This window comes from Aspergillus aculeatinus (genome assembly GCF_003184765.1).
Source record: "Aspergillus aculeatinus CBS 121060 unplaced genomic scaffold BO66scaffold_9, whole genome shotgun sequence".
NCBI lineage: Eukaryota > Fungi > Ascomycota > Eurotiomycetes > Eurotiales > Aspergillaceae > Aspergillus > Aspergillus aculeatinus.
In genome coordinates, this window is record NW_020291478.1 from 234,770 (window position 1) to 249,545 (window position 14,776).

Sequence of the window (14,776 nt, forward strand, 5' to 3'; positions counted from 1 at the left end):
GAAAAAGAGGAAAGCCAACCGATCCTTTCTTCACCCAGTACCATTATTATCTCCTCCCTGAAGCTCAGCCCGTTCAACTGGCAGTCAACCAGTAGAGTCAACTCAACCCGAGTCGGTGGCAGTGTTCAGCACCTACTTACTAGGTACTGTACAGTACCTCTACCGCTAAACGCAGACGCTACGGTTAAGCACGATCGCGATCGGCGACTTCCCCAATCAAAGGAACCAAGATAGAGTAGAGTATACGAACAACACTGGCGCGCAAGCGTGTCTTTGACAACTTCCCTCCCCCCCCCCGAATCCACTTTCTTCCACGTCTCCTCCCCGAATCCAGACCTTTGTTGTTGAGGTCGAAATGTGGTCTGTGGTTATTTATTTATTTTTTTTTCTCGAATCTTCACAAAGTTGCCGATACGCGGCGGCTATCTGGCATATCTGGCGTGTATCTACAACCCGGACAGGCTGGTTCCATGGTTGAGGCGCGTCTTTCAAGTAATGTTAACCGAGACCGTGGACCAAAAACCCAAAATCATTTTTTCCCAGGACGTAAAACGAGATTTAAGGTTTCCCAGATGGGGTGGTGGTGGTGCCTTTTTTCTTCACGAATCTCCTCGGGATCGTCGCGAGATGAAGAATGGAAATGACTAAGATCCGTCAATTCGAATGGAAAATGACAATCCAAATAAACGGAGGTGCAGGAAGAGGATCGTCAGAGATGAACATGCGGAGTGAGTGGGAAGAAGGCAGGCAATCAAAAGTAGGTACTCGGTTTATCTTTCGCCGCTACCGCGATCCACCACCGTCTGTGTGTTGTTCAGTGTATAGACATATTCAAGGATCCAGCCAGTGGTTAAGTCGACTCCTACTTCAATCCAATATTACAGGAGTACTTGTCCAGTCCAGTCAGGAGAGGCGAATATCGTGGACAAGAAGCAATGCTCAAACCAAACTCGGACGAGGGCGTGCCTCAGCTCAGTACCCGTTTGTGTCCGCTTCCCAGAAAGGGAAAATGATATGACAGTTTTGACAGCCACCTACCGGGGGGAACATTTGCACTGGCCTCTCTGCCCCTCCCTCACTCACCCACTTTTCCCCTCCCTTACCCCCTCTCCCACCACCACCCCCCCTCTTTCCCAAATCTCAACGTCGAAATCTAAACAACACTTGGATCTGTGCTGGTCTGGTCTGTTTAGGCTAAGACCATCTCAACCACCCGCTCTCCCCTTGCCCCCTCCCCTCGTGTACTCACTCTTTGGGCAAAGGAGGGAATTAATCGCAATGAAATCGGATGTTTCATTTCCCGGCGAAGCGTTTCCCACCATGACTAGGTATCTCTTTTGCAGAGATACCTAGTTCTATATGTAGTACTCCATGAGCATGGCCAGGAAAAATCTCTCGACAAATGATTCGATCAAAGAAAAACCCTCCGATCATTCCCTGGACAGGACGCAAGGCCGGTCGATCGTTGACTAACTTACACTACAGTGGCGAAGAAACAACAATCGGAAAGGACTGCACCGAGTACTTGGCTAGTTGTAACTACTGTACATAGTCTTGGCTTTTTTTCTGACTGTATCTCTACTTCCCACGGTCAGACCACTCACTACCCATTCCATCGTGGTCAGACCGTCCCAAGTCTCGCCGATGCAAAACCTAATCAAACAATGGGGATGGATCCGCTATCCGATCTTCCAGGATTGCAGAGGCTTTCTTTCCCCTTCCATTGTTCGTCCCGTTTGCACTGACAATGGAAACAGGCATAGCGGGTTCCTTGGGTTCGTATACATGATGAAGAGAAAATATTCGGAAGTCAGATCAGGACGAGATGAATCGGAGCCGGTGGAACTTTGTTGAGATTGTGCACTACTAGTACACTGGCTGGGTCGGGTCCATCCTCTTCTTGGCCTCCCATTTTCGTTGTAAGGTACTGAGGATGTCACTGTACTCCGTATTGGTGGCTTTTATTTGTCTCTGACTGGGGCTTCTTCTATACATACATGGTTTGGTTTCGTGGGGATAGTGGAAGATTTCCTAATTTTTCTTTTGTTCGAAGATACGAAGACAGAGCAGACCGGAGGGCTTTCTTTCCACGGATGAGATGAGAAGGTAATCTTGCTTGGTAATGCTTACGCTCGGGGCCTCACTCAAAGCGGAGTAACTCTGTCCTACGGAGTAGAGGGTGTTCAGATCTACAGGCATGGCTGGGTGCATGAGGCGCCGAAGACCGTGACTGGCTCCCCTCCTCTTTACGTACGTAGAAAACACATGAGCACCCCAATTCGAACCACGCACATACTCGGCCATTCTTTGTTTGCTTTACTCTCTGACTTTACAGATCCATATCGTAAGCTGCATCTGCGGCCAACTCAAAACCACAGATTCGCGCATCTCTCGCTTTCACATGTATATCCAACTCGTTAGCAGCAGCGACTTGCTTGATGGGTCGAACAGGGAAAAATAGGCCATCCTATCGCCAGTACGCACTCGCCACGGAGTTGATATAGTCAATCCCCTCTTTTCGCCACGTGTCCGGCTCCATATAGCTTGTGGTATTGGCATTGAAGACCAGATCGACCGGCCGACCCTGCCCGTAGGCCTGCCACCGGACCGCCGACTCGTTCTTGATGCCCGAATTGGGGTCCAGGTCGTGGATGAAAGATGCCCACATGCTGGTCATCAGCTGGCTCAGTTGCACGTACGACTCGGGCACCCCCGCGAACGGAAGCCCGTAGTGGTACCCAAGGCCGGCGATGTTGTTGAAGACAAAGGCCACTTCCTCGAAGTGCGTGGCTCCCGACAAGGGTGTGACGTCCGCGGACCGCACATTGAAGCGGTAGCAGTAGGCCGTGGTGTTGGTCGCCGTCCACGCCTCGCATTGTCGTCGCCGGTTCGCGTGCATCTTCACGTCCCCTGCATACGCGGACGTGCGTCGCCACTGGTAACCCTTGGATGCGACTCGTCTCGAGCCAAGGAACTCGGGGATACCCAAGGAGGGATTATCGGGGTAGACCTGCAGGATATGCTTGGCGATGGACGGAGGTAGCTGGAAGCCATCCTGACCATCTGTGGCAACTTAGTCCATTGTAATTCATAGAGCAGGGCATACGTACCGGTAAGATATGCATAGAATTCCTGCGTCGTATTGACCCCGGTGGGCCCGAACGCGGTTCCTTCGTCAGTATTGGTGCCGGCAATTATAGGAACCTGAACGAATTCATGGCGGTCAAGCTGGAGACTGCCCCAGGTCGGAATCAAATCACCATCGATGACAGGTGAGAAAGGGTAGTTCGATTGCCCATCGGTTCCATTGAGGACGCTATTCAACTTCTCAAATGGAACCTCGCGCAGGCATTGCAATGAGTCCACCACGTCGGAGCAGTTGACCTTGGCCACGAGGTCGTCGTAGAGGGCCTGATAGCCGGTGTAGTTAGAAGGTCCGGCGGCAATGGTTCCCCCGGACTCCATGATTGCTGCACGGAAGAGGCTGTCGTCCCTACCCCCGTAGGCTGCCAGGTGATATCCAACAGACATTGCTCCCGCCGACTCGCCCCAGATAGTGATCTTTGCCGGATCACCACCGAATGCAGCAATGTTCTCCTTGATCCAGTGAAGTGCCAATCTCTGATCCCTAAGGCCGAGGTTGGTGTTACCTGTGCCGCTGACCTCGCTAGAGCTTATGAAACCCCAGGTCGTGAGCCGGTAGTTGAGCGACACGGCCAGGAATGGTTTGCCTGTGCGTGCCAAGACATGTCAATAATGGCCATAACAATCGCTCAAGGGCGACATACCAATCTTTTGAGCATTGGCAACAATTGCAGACATATTATAGCGCTGATCCGCACTTGATCCTTCTGTGAAGCCACCTCCATGGATCCAGACTCCTACTGGGAGGCTTGAGCTTTCGTTGAAAGAGGAATCGCGGATGACATTGAGGGTGAGACATGCTTCGGACTGATTGTACCATATAGAATCCGTCTAATGTACTAAAGTCAGCTTATATCATATGAAGCCGGTGAAGGCAGTATAGTGGCATACCCCATATCCTACACAGATGTCTGAGTATGCCTTCGCCTCACGCTCACCATCCCAGCTTCCATTGAGGGACTTTGGAACCCTGAATCGCAAGTCGCCAACGGGCTGTTGCGCATAAGGTATACCAAGGAAGAAGTCTTGCTCATAATCGGTGTTTCTCACTCCGACATATGTACCATTGCGAACATGAGCTGTAGGCTGAGATGTATCAGCCGAAGCGACAATGCCACTGGCAGAGAGACCGAGCAGGCAAACGAATGCCCTGCGCATCTTGCAGAGAGTTATAAGATTAAAAATGACTCTAAAGCTGCTGCACCATACTCCGACGACGCTAGACGACGCTGCTCTGCAGCATTTATACCTGGATCTTCACGGCATAAGGGGGCCTGGCGCAAAACCCGGCATCAGGTCAAAACGTTGCATCATCAACCCCGGGTTCAGATTAGTCGCGGGATGTGGGGAAGTACTCCAGATCTCACCGTCAACAGGGGGGAGTGTTTCCAAATCAGGTTGCGCCGCCGGCCAAAATGCGGAGCATTGGGGTCATGGGATAGATTGGTGAGAGCGAGTCATGCAGAGATCGGTGAAAGCACCTCGTCTCTATACCCTGATTCGTACAGGTGCCCGCATTCTGCTCGAGTTTTGCTTGACCCGAGGTATCCCCGAGGTTGAAAACTTGGCGGGGAAGATATATGCCGTTCATGTCCCCGCAAACGGGATAATAGCGTGATGCTATTAAGGCTATTCGGGCAAAATGTCATAGCCGGGTCCCGTTCCGAAGTATCGTTCGACAACAACGCCCGCCTAGAGTTGGTGTCCTCGGAGAACATGTAAACCGAAGCTGCAAGAGGAGCAAAACAACGCAGACCTGGCACAGAACGGTAAATATGAACAATCTTTAGAATATGAGACAGTGAGAGAGAAAGAAGTGTGGGCTTCTGACCGCCATGCCGGCCTGTCTGCAGGTTCTTGCATGCTTAGGGCTTAACAGCCGTCTGCCGGCTATGTTCCGAGGATTCGCAAGGACCCCTCAGCAGTCATATTGCACAAGCAGCCCCTACTTCGAAGTCAAGAAAATCCTTCGAGCCACACAGTAGCCAAGACGTACCAGGACCAATTCAGGCAAGGAAATCCGTTCTTCACTCGTGAAACTTCCTCCGACTGGACTCCTTGGCCGTGAATCTGCCGTTGCACGGCCGGCCAATTAGTTCTTACCATTCAATGTTGAAAAAGCCAGAGTCACACGCTGTAGCACGTCATAGCCACCGAAACATATGCAGCTTCCCTGACTAACAATGGCTGGAGCTTTAGTGTCTCACAGTGCTCACGTCAAACGATCTGACCCTCGATTCCTTGACTGCTACTGCGCTCGAACCTTCGCCGTGGTCGGACATGGCAAGAGCTCTGTGAGACGTGCCAGACGATCGTAATTTTGGGGGCGCTTCACAGCATTCAACTTGTCCTGGAGATGGACCCCGATTGATTCAGTGCGGAGTAGAGAAGTTTGAGGAGAAGCGAGAGCGTTCTCATGACTGCAACAGTAACCCCAGGAGCTACGCCCCTGAAACAGTCAGCACTCGATTCTGCAGCTTGATGGAGAGTTGCTGTGACTGTAGCTCCTCATGAACTGAAAACATCGGCATTGATTCAGAATCAGGCAGTCCGTCTGACCAGACGATAAGGGTAGGCCAAAAAACTCAATGCCGACCGGCTTCAGTGTCTACAAAGTCGGGAAAGTGCATGTGCTGTCTTTCCTATGACAGGCCCAAGGTAACGTTCCTGGCACAGCGACACCAAGTCAAGGTACGTCACCGAGGCCCGTGACAGTGAGCAAAGCACCCCCTCCATATAAGTTATGTTGAGTTGACAACCATTAAGGGAGATGGAAGCTAGCGTCCTGCAAGCACTGGCATGTTTCGACGGCGCTTGTTTCGTTTTGATATGACATCTGAAATTATGCTTTGGGATCCCTCTACCACGTTCCATGTGCTATCGGCATTCTCTCAACATTCGGAAGAAATTGAATCCATCTTAGCCGTCATCAACGGGTTTCTGGGTGCGCTCAGGACGAAGAGTTCCGCCGAGTTCGACAAATACTGCGTGCGAGCGGGAGGAATGTCCCTCTGGCCACCGTCACCGACCCTCCCTCGCTTCTGTACGATTGGAACCTTCGTTGAACAGGTGGTCAAGATCGAGGATGAGATCGATGAGCGTATCTGGGACCCTGAAGTGAAAGTGTATCCTTCGGGTAGCCTGGCCGCCGTCTGGGCCCCTTTCCGGGCAAAGGTCAACGGTGCTGTGCATCATGTCGGCGTTGAGCTCTTCATACTTCACAAAGTCAGCAATACATGGAAGGTGACTGGAGTGGCTGATTCGTGTCGAGAACCGACTGAGGAGGAAAAGATCTGGCTGCCTTGAACGGGCGGCATTCGAGGATAGCGGGAAAGTACTGAGACGCGAAGGGCCCGTCCGATTGAGAGAAAAGACTGAAAGGGGGGAAGTTGCTTGTCTGGGAATTGCATGGTTTCAAGTTGTCTCAGACTCAAGAGGCTCGCAGCCAACCCCTTCTCATATGGTGGAGGGTTTCACACAAAATCAAGAACATCCAATCAACCTCCCATTTAATGATGATGTTTAACCACAAGGGCAAATCAATTGAGCAAACCAAGTCTCCTGTAATATTACGCAACACGACTGACAGTATATGTAGTACTCAACAATAAGTGACAGTAGAAAATAGACAAGCTATCTACATCTATATGCGAATTTATTTACAACATCTGTTCAAGTATTCTTACCCTTGAGAAGTTCCCACCCAACGGTACCATTCCTCCCCTCATGCACGCTCATCTCATCCACGGCCTTGACAAGGTCATAGCAAATCCGCTCCGAAACGACACTGTCTTGCTTGTAGTCCGGGTGCGACGCAACGAACTCGCGGATCCACTTGGCGCCCGTCCAGAGAGTTCCGTTCGCACGTTTGCGTATCAAGTCAAGGTAGCTGGCCAATGAGCAGCGAGTCTCAACATCCACATTGACACTGTTCAGGTATGATTCGACAAGTGGGATCAGTCCAGGGAAAGAGCCATCGGAAGAACCGTTGATGATATCAGATATAGTCATGAGTTCGTACTCCGACTCCACGGGGGTAAGGGATGGCGATGGAGGCGGGGAGTTGGCAGCGGATGACGTGGTGGAAGAGACGTTGCTTCCACTGGATGAATGAGGATTCGGGCGGCGAGGGGAGAATGGGTCTTTGCGGAAGTAGAATTTCCGGTCGTGAACCGCGTTGCGTGCATGTGCGGTCTCCATGTTCTCTGTCGTGCGCTGAATCGGGATATAGAAGTTTAGATCGTAAGTCAAGATCGCGCGGGTCACAAGTACAATGAAAATGCTGAATGCAGCGTTCTCAAAGTCGGTCATCTGGATCTCCATGGAACGGAACTCGACCCGCCAACCAATGTCATCCTTGTCAGGTGGTGGGGGTTTGAACCGCATATGCTGCCAGTTTGTGGACTGCAAATTCTCGAAGTGATCCGCTTTGTTCAAGTCGAGTTCTTCAAGATCTTCCGAGAAGATGACCAAAGGATCACGAATGAAGAGATGTGCAAAATGTGTGGCTAGAAGATCATCCATTCCGTCCTCCATCAGACGCTTCTTGATATCCTCGTCAACGATCAAGTCAGGGTCCAAATATTCCTTTCGCAACCGGGGGTCTTGTGAAATATAGGTCGAGTTTGAGGCATATCGGGATTTAGGGATCCTCCATCTATCATTTTTCAAGGGCTGTGAGATGTTAGCGAATGGCATTAGCAGCGGGACAGGGCAAGCGTACAAGTTCGCCAAGCTCTTCACGAGTACGGTCATCAACAGCCCCACTAATCTGATTCCAGCGTACATCCGTGTCAACAAGGAAGCCCTTGTAAATCGGCGTAGCAGCGGTCAAGGCCAGCAAAATAGGTCCCAGTGGACTCAACTGGTCGTACAACTTCCTCCCTTCGGTCATATTCTTGGCTTGGAAAGTGATTTGCAGACAGCAACTGCCCATACCAAAGGCCATGGCATCCATGTACACATGATCGTCCTTGGCTGCTCCGTTTCTAACATCATCATCCTCAGGCCAGATATGAAGATCATAATCCACAGTTGGGTCTTTAAATGGTTCGGGCGTATTCGTGTCTTTATATACCGGGACGTTCAGCTCAACCTTGCGACCTCTCCTTGACCGGATGTTAGCAGCCAGGGTCGGAAACCTGATGTGCGGATTGGCGATCTCGTCGGGCACAAACTGGGACCGGAGCGCAGGACCAGACGGTGGATAATAGGGCTGGATATAGTCATCCTTGGTACCCAGGCGAGGAAATGTCGTAAGGGTGATGGGATGTTCATTCGGTGCCATGTGGGCTTTGGCAGCCTCGCGTCTGTGGTGATGATGTTAGAGGTCACAAGCTGATATCGAATCCAGTGATTGGGTACGGACCTCCATTTCATGTTTGACTCGACCTTCAGCAGGTCCTTGAAATCGATTCCCCAGGGTTTACCCGGCGTTGCTTCAAGCATGAAGCGGCCAAATTCCGGATGGAAGTGAGGTGGCTCTTCCCCGTCACTGCAACCCATCAGAAATGTCCTCAATTTGTTCTTGCCAACAAATCTCACTGTTCATCGTTCGGGGACTGAGGTCGAGTTCCCTGCTTCCATGATGCTTCGTCTTCCGCAAGTGACTTGAGAATCTCCGCCTGTGCGAGTGAAAGGCGGGCCTTCTTCGCTTCATCATCGACGGCTACAACAAGGTACTCAACCTGATAAATCGAGATCGATTAGCACAAGGGAATGGGATTCTGCGGGGTAAAATCTTACCTCATCGCCCCAAAGCAGAGCATTGCGCTCCTTGCCCTTGGCTCTGTGCCAATTCGCAAGTAATTGCTGTCTTTGGTCAATACATTTCTGGCTGTGACATATGCCAAATGGACCCAATGGCGAAATACTCACCTCAATTCCCCATTTGCGAACCTGGTCTGCTCTTTTCTTGGCCTCCGGCCAATCCAGGGCCGTTCCAAGCGCGCTGGAGGAACGCAAGTTAGTCTCTGGCGCGCTCAAATCATCTGGCTTTCACTCGGCAGTCATCACATACAGCAAGCCCATTCTGTCGCTGATCAGGAATATCGGCAGGAAGGCGCGCGAATTTTCCGAGAGAGAGACTTGACCGTTGGGTCGCGGCACAGAGGTGGTGGGGTGAGACGACGGGAAAATCAGTCCATACAAAAACCCCGCGGAGATGAGGGGAAACTTCCAGTTTCCACAGACAATTATTAGACTCCGATCTAGGACCCGATCGAGTCACGTCAGTAGCACGCAATGGCCCGACTCAAGGCACAGGTGATATAGACCAAGATCCTGGATCCCCAAGCAGGATCAAAAGATGCCAGAGAAAGAGTGGAAACAGACGGATCGTGCTCCTTCTTATCGACTTGATGCTGATTTTCGTGTCGAACCTTCGGGGTTCCAGGCTCAATCGCCTATTGGCGGGGACAAAACGTCTCTCCGTTCATAGCGGGGCAGGAAAAGCATTATCGGTGATTGTCACCCACGTCGATTTCTAAGCAGCGTGGAGGAAGGGCGCCCGGTCAGGTGACTTTCCCGTCATCAGTTGCGCTGCAGCGCTATACAGAGCCATTATCCAGCTATCGCTATGCCATCTCTCTTCCAGCATAGCGAGAGAAACATGAGTCGAATGGCTTATACAAGATACCTCTTTCTACTGCGCTACTTAAATACACACCCAGACCATGGCATCTCCGCACATGATTGACTATGTAAAGCGGGAGCTTGTTATGATCATTTTAACTTGATTTGCAATTAGGCTAAGGTGCTCCAGAAAAGAAACTGAAGCTCCTGTGCCAGAATCAACTGATGCTGTCTCAATCTTGACTCGCTTTTTAGCAGGCTGACATGCTCAAAACGGCTCCCGGCCAGGGCAGAACTGCCTGTCTTAATCATGCTATATTGCCCGAGAGTAGGCGCACGTCAAGCTGCGCGGTTCTCCCAAAAGACACTGGAGAGAGGTGACCAGCTACTGAGGCCTTTTATGGGTTTATTGACCCTGGCTCTCAAAATATGGTATCGACAGGATCGACTCGATGGAATCCCAACGCCAAAGTCGGTACATGGACAAACAATCTCACAATCTCTATGTACATAACATGCTGCTTCGTCCGTCGCGAATAAGAGGATGTCGAAAATTCCGGTATCAATTGCTGCGGGCACCATCCTTTGCGGCCCGGAGCTCTTCCATCTTGGCGACGCGCTTCTTGAACTCCTCGTACTGGCACTTCTCGTAGCTGTGTCGCTCATCCTGCAATTTGCGATGCAGATGTCAGATCCATTTTTCCATAATTCAGATGATAGGCAAGGAGTATTGGCGGAATCAGAACAACGCACCTCGCACTTCCACGGGAGATAGTACTCCTGCTGCCGGCAGCGGTTCAAGGGGATTAGCAAGTGAGCGCAAGAATCGCGGTACTGAAGAGGAAGGCGAGCATCCGACATTTCCTGGCTGGTGGCAGCTGAGAGAGTGTGTCAGTCATGACTTCGATGAGCAACGTTATTCACCGCGTTGCTTCCCCACGCAGTGGAGGCCAATGGCAATATAAACTTACGAGTGCTGCCCGAAAGCCCAACGGCGCTCTTCACTGTCTCGGCAACAGTCATATTGAGAGGAGAAAAGGGTGTTATGAAGGTGGGTTTCGAGGACAAGCGACCGGACCGTGAGGTTTGCAGCTATTCCGTAGTCGTCGTTGTTCCTTCCTTGCCGGCAGCGTCATGTGACGACACGTGATAGCATGTCCGTAAAAGGATTAGCTTGGCTAAATCCACTTTACGCGGTCCGACGTACCCAGGGCGCGTCTTGCCTAGCCAGACCTTCGCGTTTCGAGATCAATACTGCAGAATCATTAACAAGCCATCCTCGGTCTTTTCCCAATCATGCTCATGTGAATCAACCCGGCCAATCAACGAGCGTCGGATCTTGATGCATTTCCATAATTGAACAAACACCTGAGATCCTTGTTGTTGTCCGGCTGCCGAGCGGCGGTGTCAGTCGCTGTTGCTGAACGGGACCTCACTGAATCAGGACAGCGTGAGGGGACGCACATCATGGCGGGAGTTGACTTTTCGAAAGTGTACTCTGCTACCTATAGCAGTGTAAGTAGGAATCTCCAAAATCCGCCCTGCCTTCTTCAATTGGATCACTTACGGACCAATTTTGATCAACCGAAGGGGTAGAACCCCCAGCTGATGCATGTCACTAGGTACCGGTCTACGAGCTGAAACTCGATGGAGAAAGCGTGATGCGAAGACGGTCGGACGACTGGATCAATGCAACCCATATCCTCAAAGTCGCCGGATTCGACAAGCCAGCGAGAACGAGGATTCTCGAGCGGGAGGTACAAAAGGGTGTCCATGAGAAAGTGCAAGGTGGATATGGCAAATATCAAGGTAAGTCCGTCTTGTCCAAGGTCTTTACTGATAACCCCTGTTTCTTGAGAGGCGTATCGGTTCTGACTTTAGTAGGTACATGGATACCTCTCCCTGAAGGTCGACTCCTCGCCGAGCGCAACAATATAATCGACAAATTGAGGCCGATATTTGACTATGTTGCCGGAGATCGTAGCCCTCCACCAGCACCGAAACACACAACCGCATCAAAACCAAGGGCGCCGAAGAACACAGCCAACCGGAGAACTGTGAACGAGGAGGTCTTCAGTGCTATCAAACCAGCCCGAAATATGGCGCCACCCCCCTTTACCCACGAACAGTACGAGATGAGCACTGGCTTTGACGACAACGAGTCCATCGAACAAGCGACGCTTGAGTCGTCATCAATGATAGCGGATGAAGAGATGATGACAATGTCACAGAACGGTAACTTCTCTCGCAAACGCAAGCGTGGAATCAACGAGGCGCCTGTGATGTCCATCAGCGAACAGGAACACATACTCTATGGGGACCAGCTCTTGGACTACTTCATGACAGTAGGCGATGCGCCCGAGGCTACACGTGTACCACCTCCACAGCCACCATCCAACTTCCAGGTAGATCGCCCAATTGACGACTCCGGTAACACGGCCCTTCACTGGGCCTGTGCTATGGGAGATCTGGAGATTGTGAAAGATCTCTTACGAAGAGGAGCAGATATGAAGGCATTATCGGTACACGAAGAGACCCCGCTTGTGCGAGCTGTTTTGTTTACGAATAACTACGAGAAGAGAACCTTCCCTCCGCTTCTCGATTTACTTTGGGATACAGTCTCATTCAGAGACTGGTTTGGTGCTACCATATTTCATCATATAGCAGAGACTACGCGGAGCAAGGGGAAATGGAAGAGCTCACGGTACTATTGTGATGTGCTGCTAGACAAGCTGCGCCTCATGTGCTCGGTGGAAGAAGTCGATCTTTTGTTGTCCTTCCAGGACTCTAATGGAGACACAGCGGCCTTAGTGGCTGCTCGGAATGGCGCTTTCCGCTTGGTGGACTTGCTTCTTGCACGGTGTCCACGGGCTGGCGACTTAGTGAACAAGAAGGGCGAGACGGCTGCAAGCATTTCTCGACGAGCGCATCCGTCCGAACGCGACATTCCTCCTCCGCCGTCATCTATCACGATGGGCAATGACCAGTTGGACGGCGAAGCGCCAGGGCCGATGAATGTTGACACCCAGCCCGCCACTCTTGCCCAAGAGTCATCGGCTCCTGCCACCACCGCGTTGCTATCCAAAATTGGTGTGATAATGGCTGAAGCAAATAAGAAACTTACCGTAAGCTACGGAAGCTCAAAAGCGAACGGGCAGGACTCTGACGACGTTGCGAACCCGGAAACACTGTACGAGCAACTAGAGGTGGATCGACAGAAGGTGCAGAAAGAAACAGCTGTCTTACAAGCGCAGGAGGCTGGTGAGCAGCCAATTGATGCTCAGCTTGAACGCTATGAGCAGTTGCGAAGTGGCTATGAGTCACTGCTAGAGCAGATTCAGCAGAGTCGCCTAAGAGAGCGCATATCATCGGTAGTAGTGCCTGCAGCACAGGAGTGTACGACGCCACCCGCCACAGACCACGATAAACTGCTTCGCACCTACCAGCTGGCTCGACAATTGTGCTCAGCACAGAAAGCTCGGCGCGCTGCTGTCAAAGACCTTGCTCAGCAGACGGCTGACGCGGGAGTAAGCACCAAGTTCGATGTCCATCGGAAGTTGGTGGCACTCGCCACTGGTCTCAAGGAGGAAGACCTCGACCCCATGGCTGCTGAGCTAGCCGAAACATTGGAATTTGACCGAACGAATGGGAAGGGCGACGCGGCGGAGTCGCCAGATCCTGAGCCCCGAGAATCCGCATCTTTTCCTTTCCCCGGGACGACCGTGTCTGTTGATGCATGAGTACGTCCTAGGTCGCCTCTCACATGTTGTGCCGCCCGCGTCCGGTGCGCTATCGGGCCCTCTTCCTTCCCGATCTGGTTTTCAGCTGTCTTGGATCAGATATGATGTCTCATCAAATTCTTTCAGGATAGCGGAGCGCCTTTGATGATCTAATTCCGATCTCATTATCTTCTCTTTCTCTCTGAATTGTGCTCACTCGTCATGAATGTCTAACCCTTGCATTTTCCTACCTCTGGCGGGCAATTTGAAATTCTGGTTTGCCAGCAGATACCCAATACTTTCTCTGTATTCTAATTTCTTTTCTTCATGTTTCCTTCCTCAGTCATGACGTTGGCTTTCACTGTTCCCGAGCTGTGGGGGTGATCGTCGTGCCATTGCCGTCGGCGCTCGGCCGACTACGCGCAAGGCCAAACTTAAACAATACGAACCTGAAAGACCGGAAAGGGGCCGCAGTGTGGGCTCAGCCTCGATCACAGAGTCCACATCTTGGTTGCCTTGTATTTGAAATGGACAGGATAATTGGGTCTATGCATGTACATATGGAGTGATCCAGCCAAATCCCAGGCCCTCAGTTGATGACATGTGCTTTTCCATCGACGCGTCCAGCTTGATTCCCCGAGAACCCCTGTGCCAGCGACTCTAGCAGCCCACTGTAGACTTTTGATGTCTGGTTGCTTCTCTTACTGCAAAGGCCAGAGAATCTCCTACCTGCAGAAACACAAGCTCGACTTTTTCGCCACAGTAAACACGACTTCATTGCCCCAGCCAGCTCTTCTAGAAGACACGGTGGGCACCATTGCTGCTACAGGCATCCAACACACACGAATAAATCGAAGCAAATCATCCCACCGGCGCACTTACATTACAACCTAGCAACCTAGCAGCCTAGCAGCTATAGTCGCCCCCCACCACCTTACCGCGCCAGCAAACCCATTGCAGGATCTAAGACTCAGCCCACTGCAGCCCATCCACACACGATCTAAAACTCCGAACGCGAGGCAGCGATGACCCTCTCCCCGGTCTGGATGGGGTTTCCAAAGACCAGAGGAAATGACAAAAACAGAATCCTTCCACTCGTACTCCCGGATCCGATCCTTCCGGGGAGCCAGCTCGGAAAAGGATACTACTGGCACTACGGAGCGCACTCCGTAAGCAATACTAACTCGGCCATGCAGGATGCGAGAACGGCGGCGGAGGGGGGAAAGAAAAATTGTTGCATGCGACATATGCAGAGATGGTTCAGTCTCCTTGCATTGGTGTCGGGCGACGCCCGAGAATTTAATGGGAGATTCGGTTAAGTTGTGCGAGTTGGGAATAGT

General features: G+C 51.5%; 5 protein-coding genes across 5 annotated transcripts; 2 read left to right on the forward strand and 3 right to left on the reverse strand.

The window, feature by feature from the left end:
• Window positions 1–2,309: 2,309 nt before the first annotated feature.
• BO66DRAFT_343728 (cholinesterase) lies at window positions 2,310–4,302 on the reverse strand (the record flags this gene model as incomplete). The annotated part of the gene is made up of 4 exons (XM_025644498.1): window positions 2,310–3,063; window positions 3,111–3,731; window positions 3,789–3,975; window positions 4,036–4,302. 4 exons carry the CDS (start codon window positions 4,300–4,302, stop codon window positions 2,468–2,470), a joined length of 1,671 nt encoding a protein of 556 aa, XP_025506731.1. The 3' UTR covers window positions 2,310–2,467.
• A 1,390-nt stretch (window positions 4,303–5,692) lies between these two features.
• Window positions 5,693–6,667, forward strand: BO66DRAFT_250403 (uncharacterized protein). Its single transcript, XM_025642949.1, has 2 exons — window positions 5,693–5,835; window positions 5,911–6,667. Exon 2 carries the CDS (start codon window positions 5,944–5,946, stop codon window positions 6,448–6,450), a length of 507 nt encoding a protein of 168 aa, XP_025506732.1. The 5' UTR covers window positions 5,693–5,835; window positions 5,911–5,943; the 3' UTR covers window positions 6,451–6,667.
• Window positions 6,668–6,816: 149 nt separating this feature from the next.
• BO66DRAFT_465357 (glutamate--cysteine ligase) lies at window positions 6,817–9,527 on the reverse strand (the record flags this gene model as incomplete). The annotated part of the gene is made up of 7 exons (XM_025652498.1): window positions 9,164–9,527; window positions 9,022–9,094; window positions 8,890–8,955; window positions 8,689–8,831; window positions 8,513–8,638; window positions 7,868–8,453; window positions 6,817–7,818 (listed from the first exon to the last, which is right to left on the reverse strand). Exons 1-7 carry the CDS (start codon window positions 9,172–9,174, stop codon window positions 6,817–6,819), a joined length of 2,007 nt encoding a protein of 668 aa, XP_025506733.1. The 5' UTR covers window positions 9,175–9,527.
• Window positions 9,528–10,279: 752 nt separating this feature from the next.
• On the reverse strand, window positions 10,280–10,740 carry BO66DRAFT_316390 (NADH dehydrogenase [ubiquinone] 1 beta subcomplex subunit 7; the record flags this gene model as incomplete). Its single annotated transcript, XM_025643510.1, has 3 exons — window positions 10,280–10,384; window positions 10,471–10,595; window positions 10,689–10,740. The coding sequence occupies 3 exons, from the start codon at window positions 10,738–10,740 to the stop codon at window positions 10,280–10,282; spliced, it is 282 nt and encodes a 93-aa protein (XP_025506734.1).
• Window positions 10,741–11,184: 444 nt separating this feature from the next.
• BO66DRAFT_435812 (putative APSES transcription factor) lies at window positions 11,185–13,457 on the forward strand (the record flags this gene model as incomplete). Its single annotated transcript, XM_025650878.1, has 3 exons — window positions 11,185–11,232; window positions 11,340–11,526; window positions 11,602–13,457. The coding sequence occupies 3 exons, from the start codon at window positions 11,185–11,187 to the stop codon at window positions 13,455–13,457; spliced, it is 2,091 nt and encodes a 696-aa protein (XP_025506735.1).
• Between the last annotated feature and the right edge of the window lie 1,319 nt (window positions 13,458–14,776).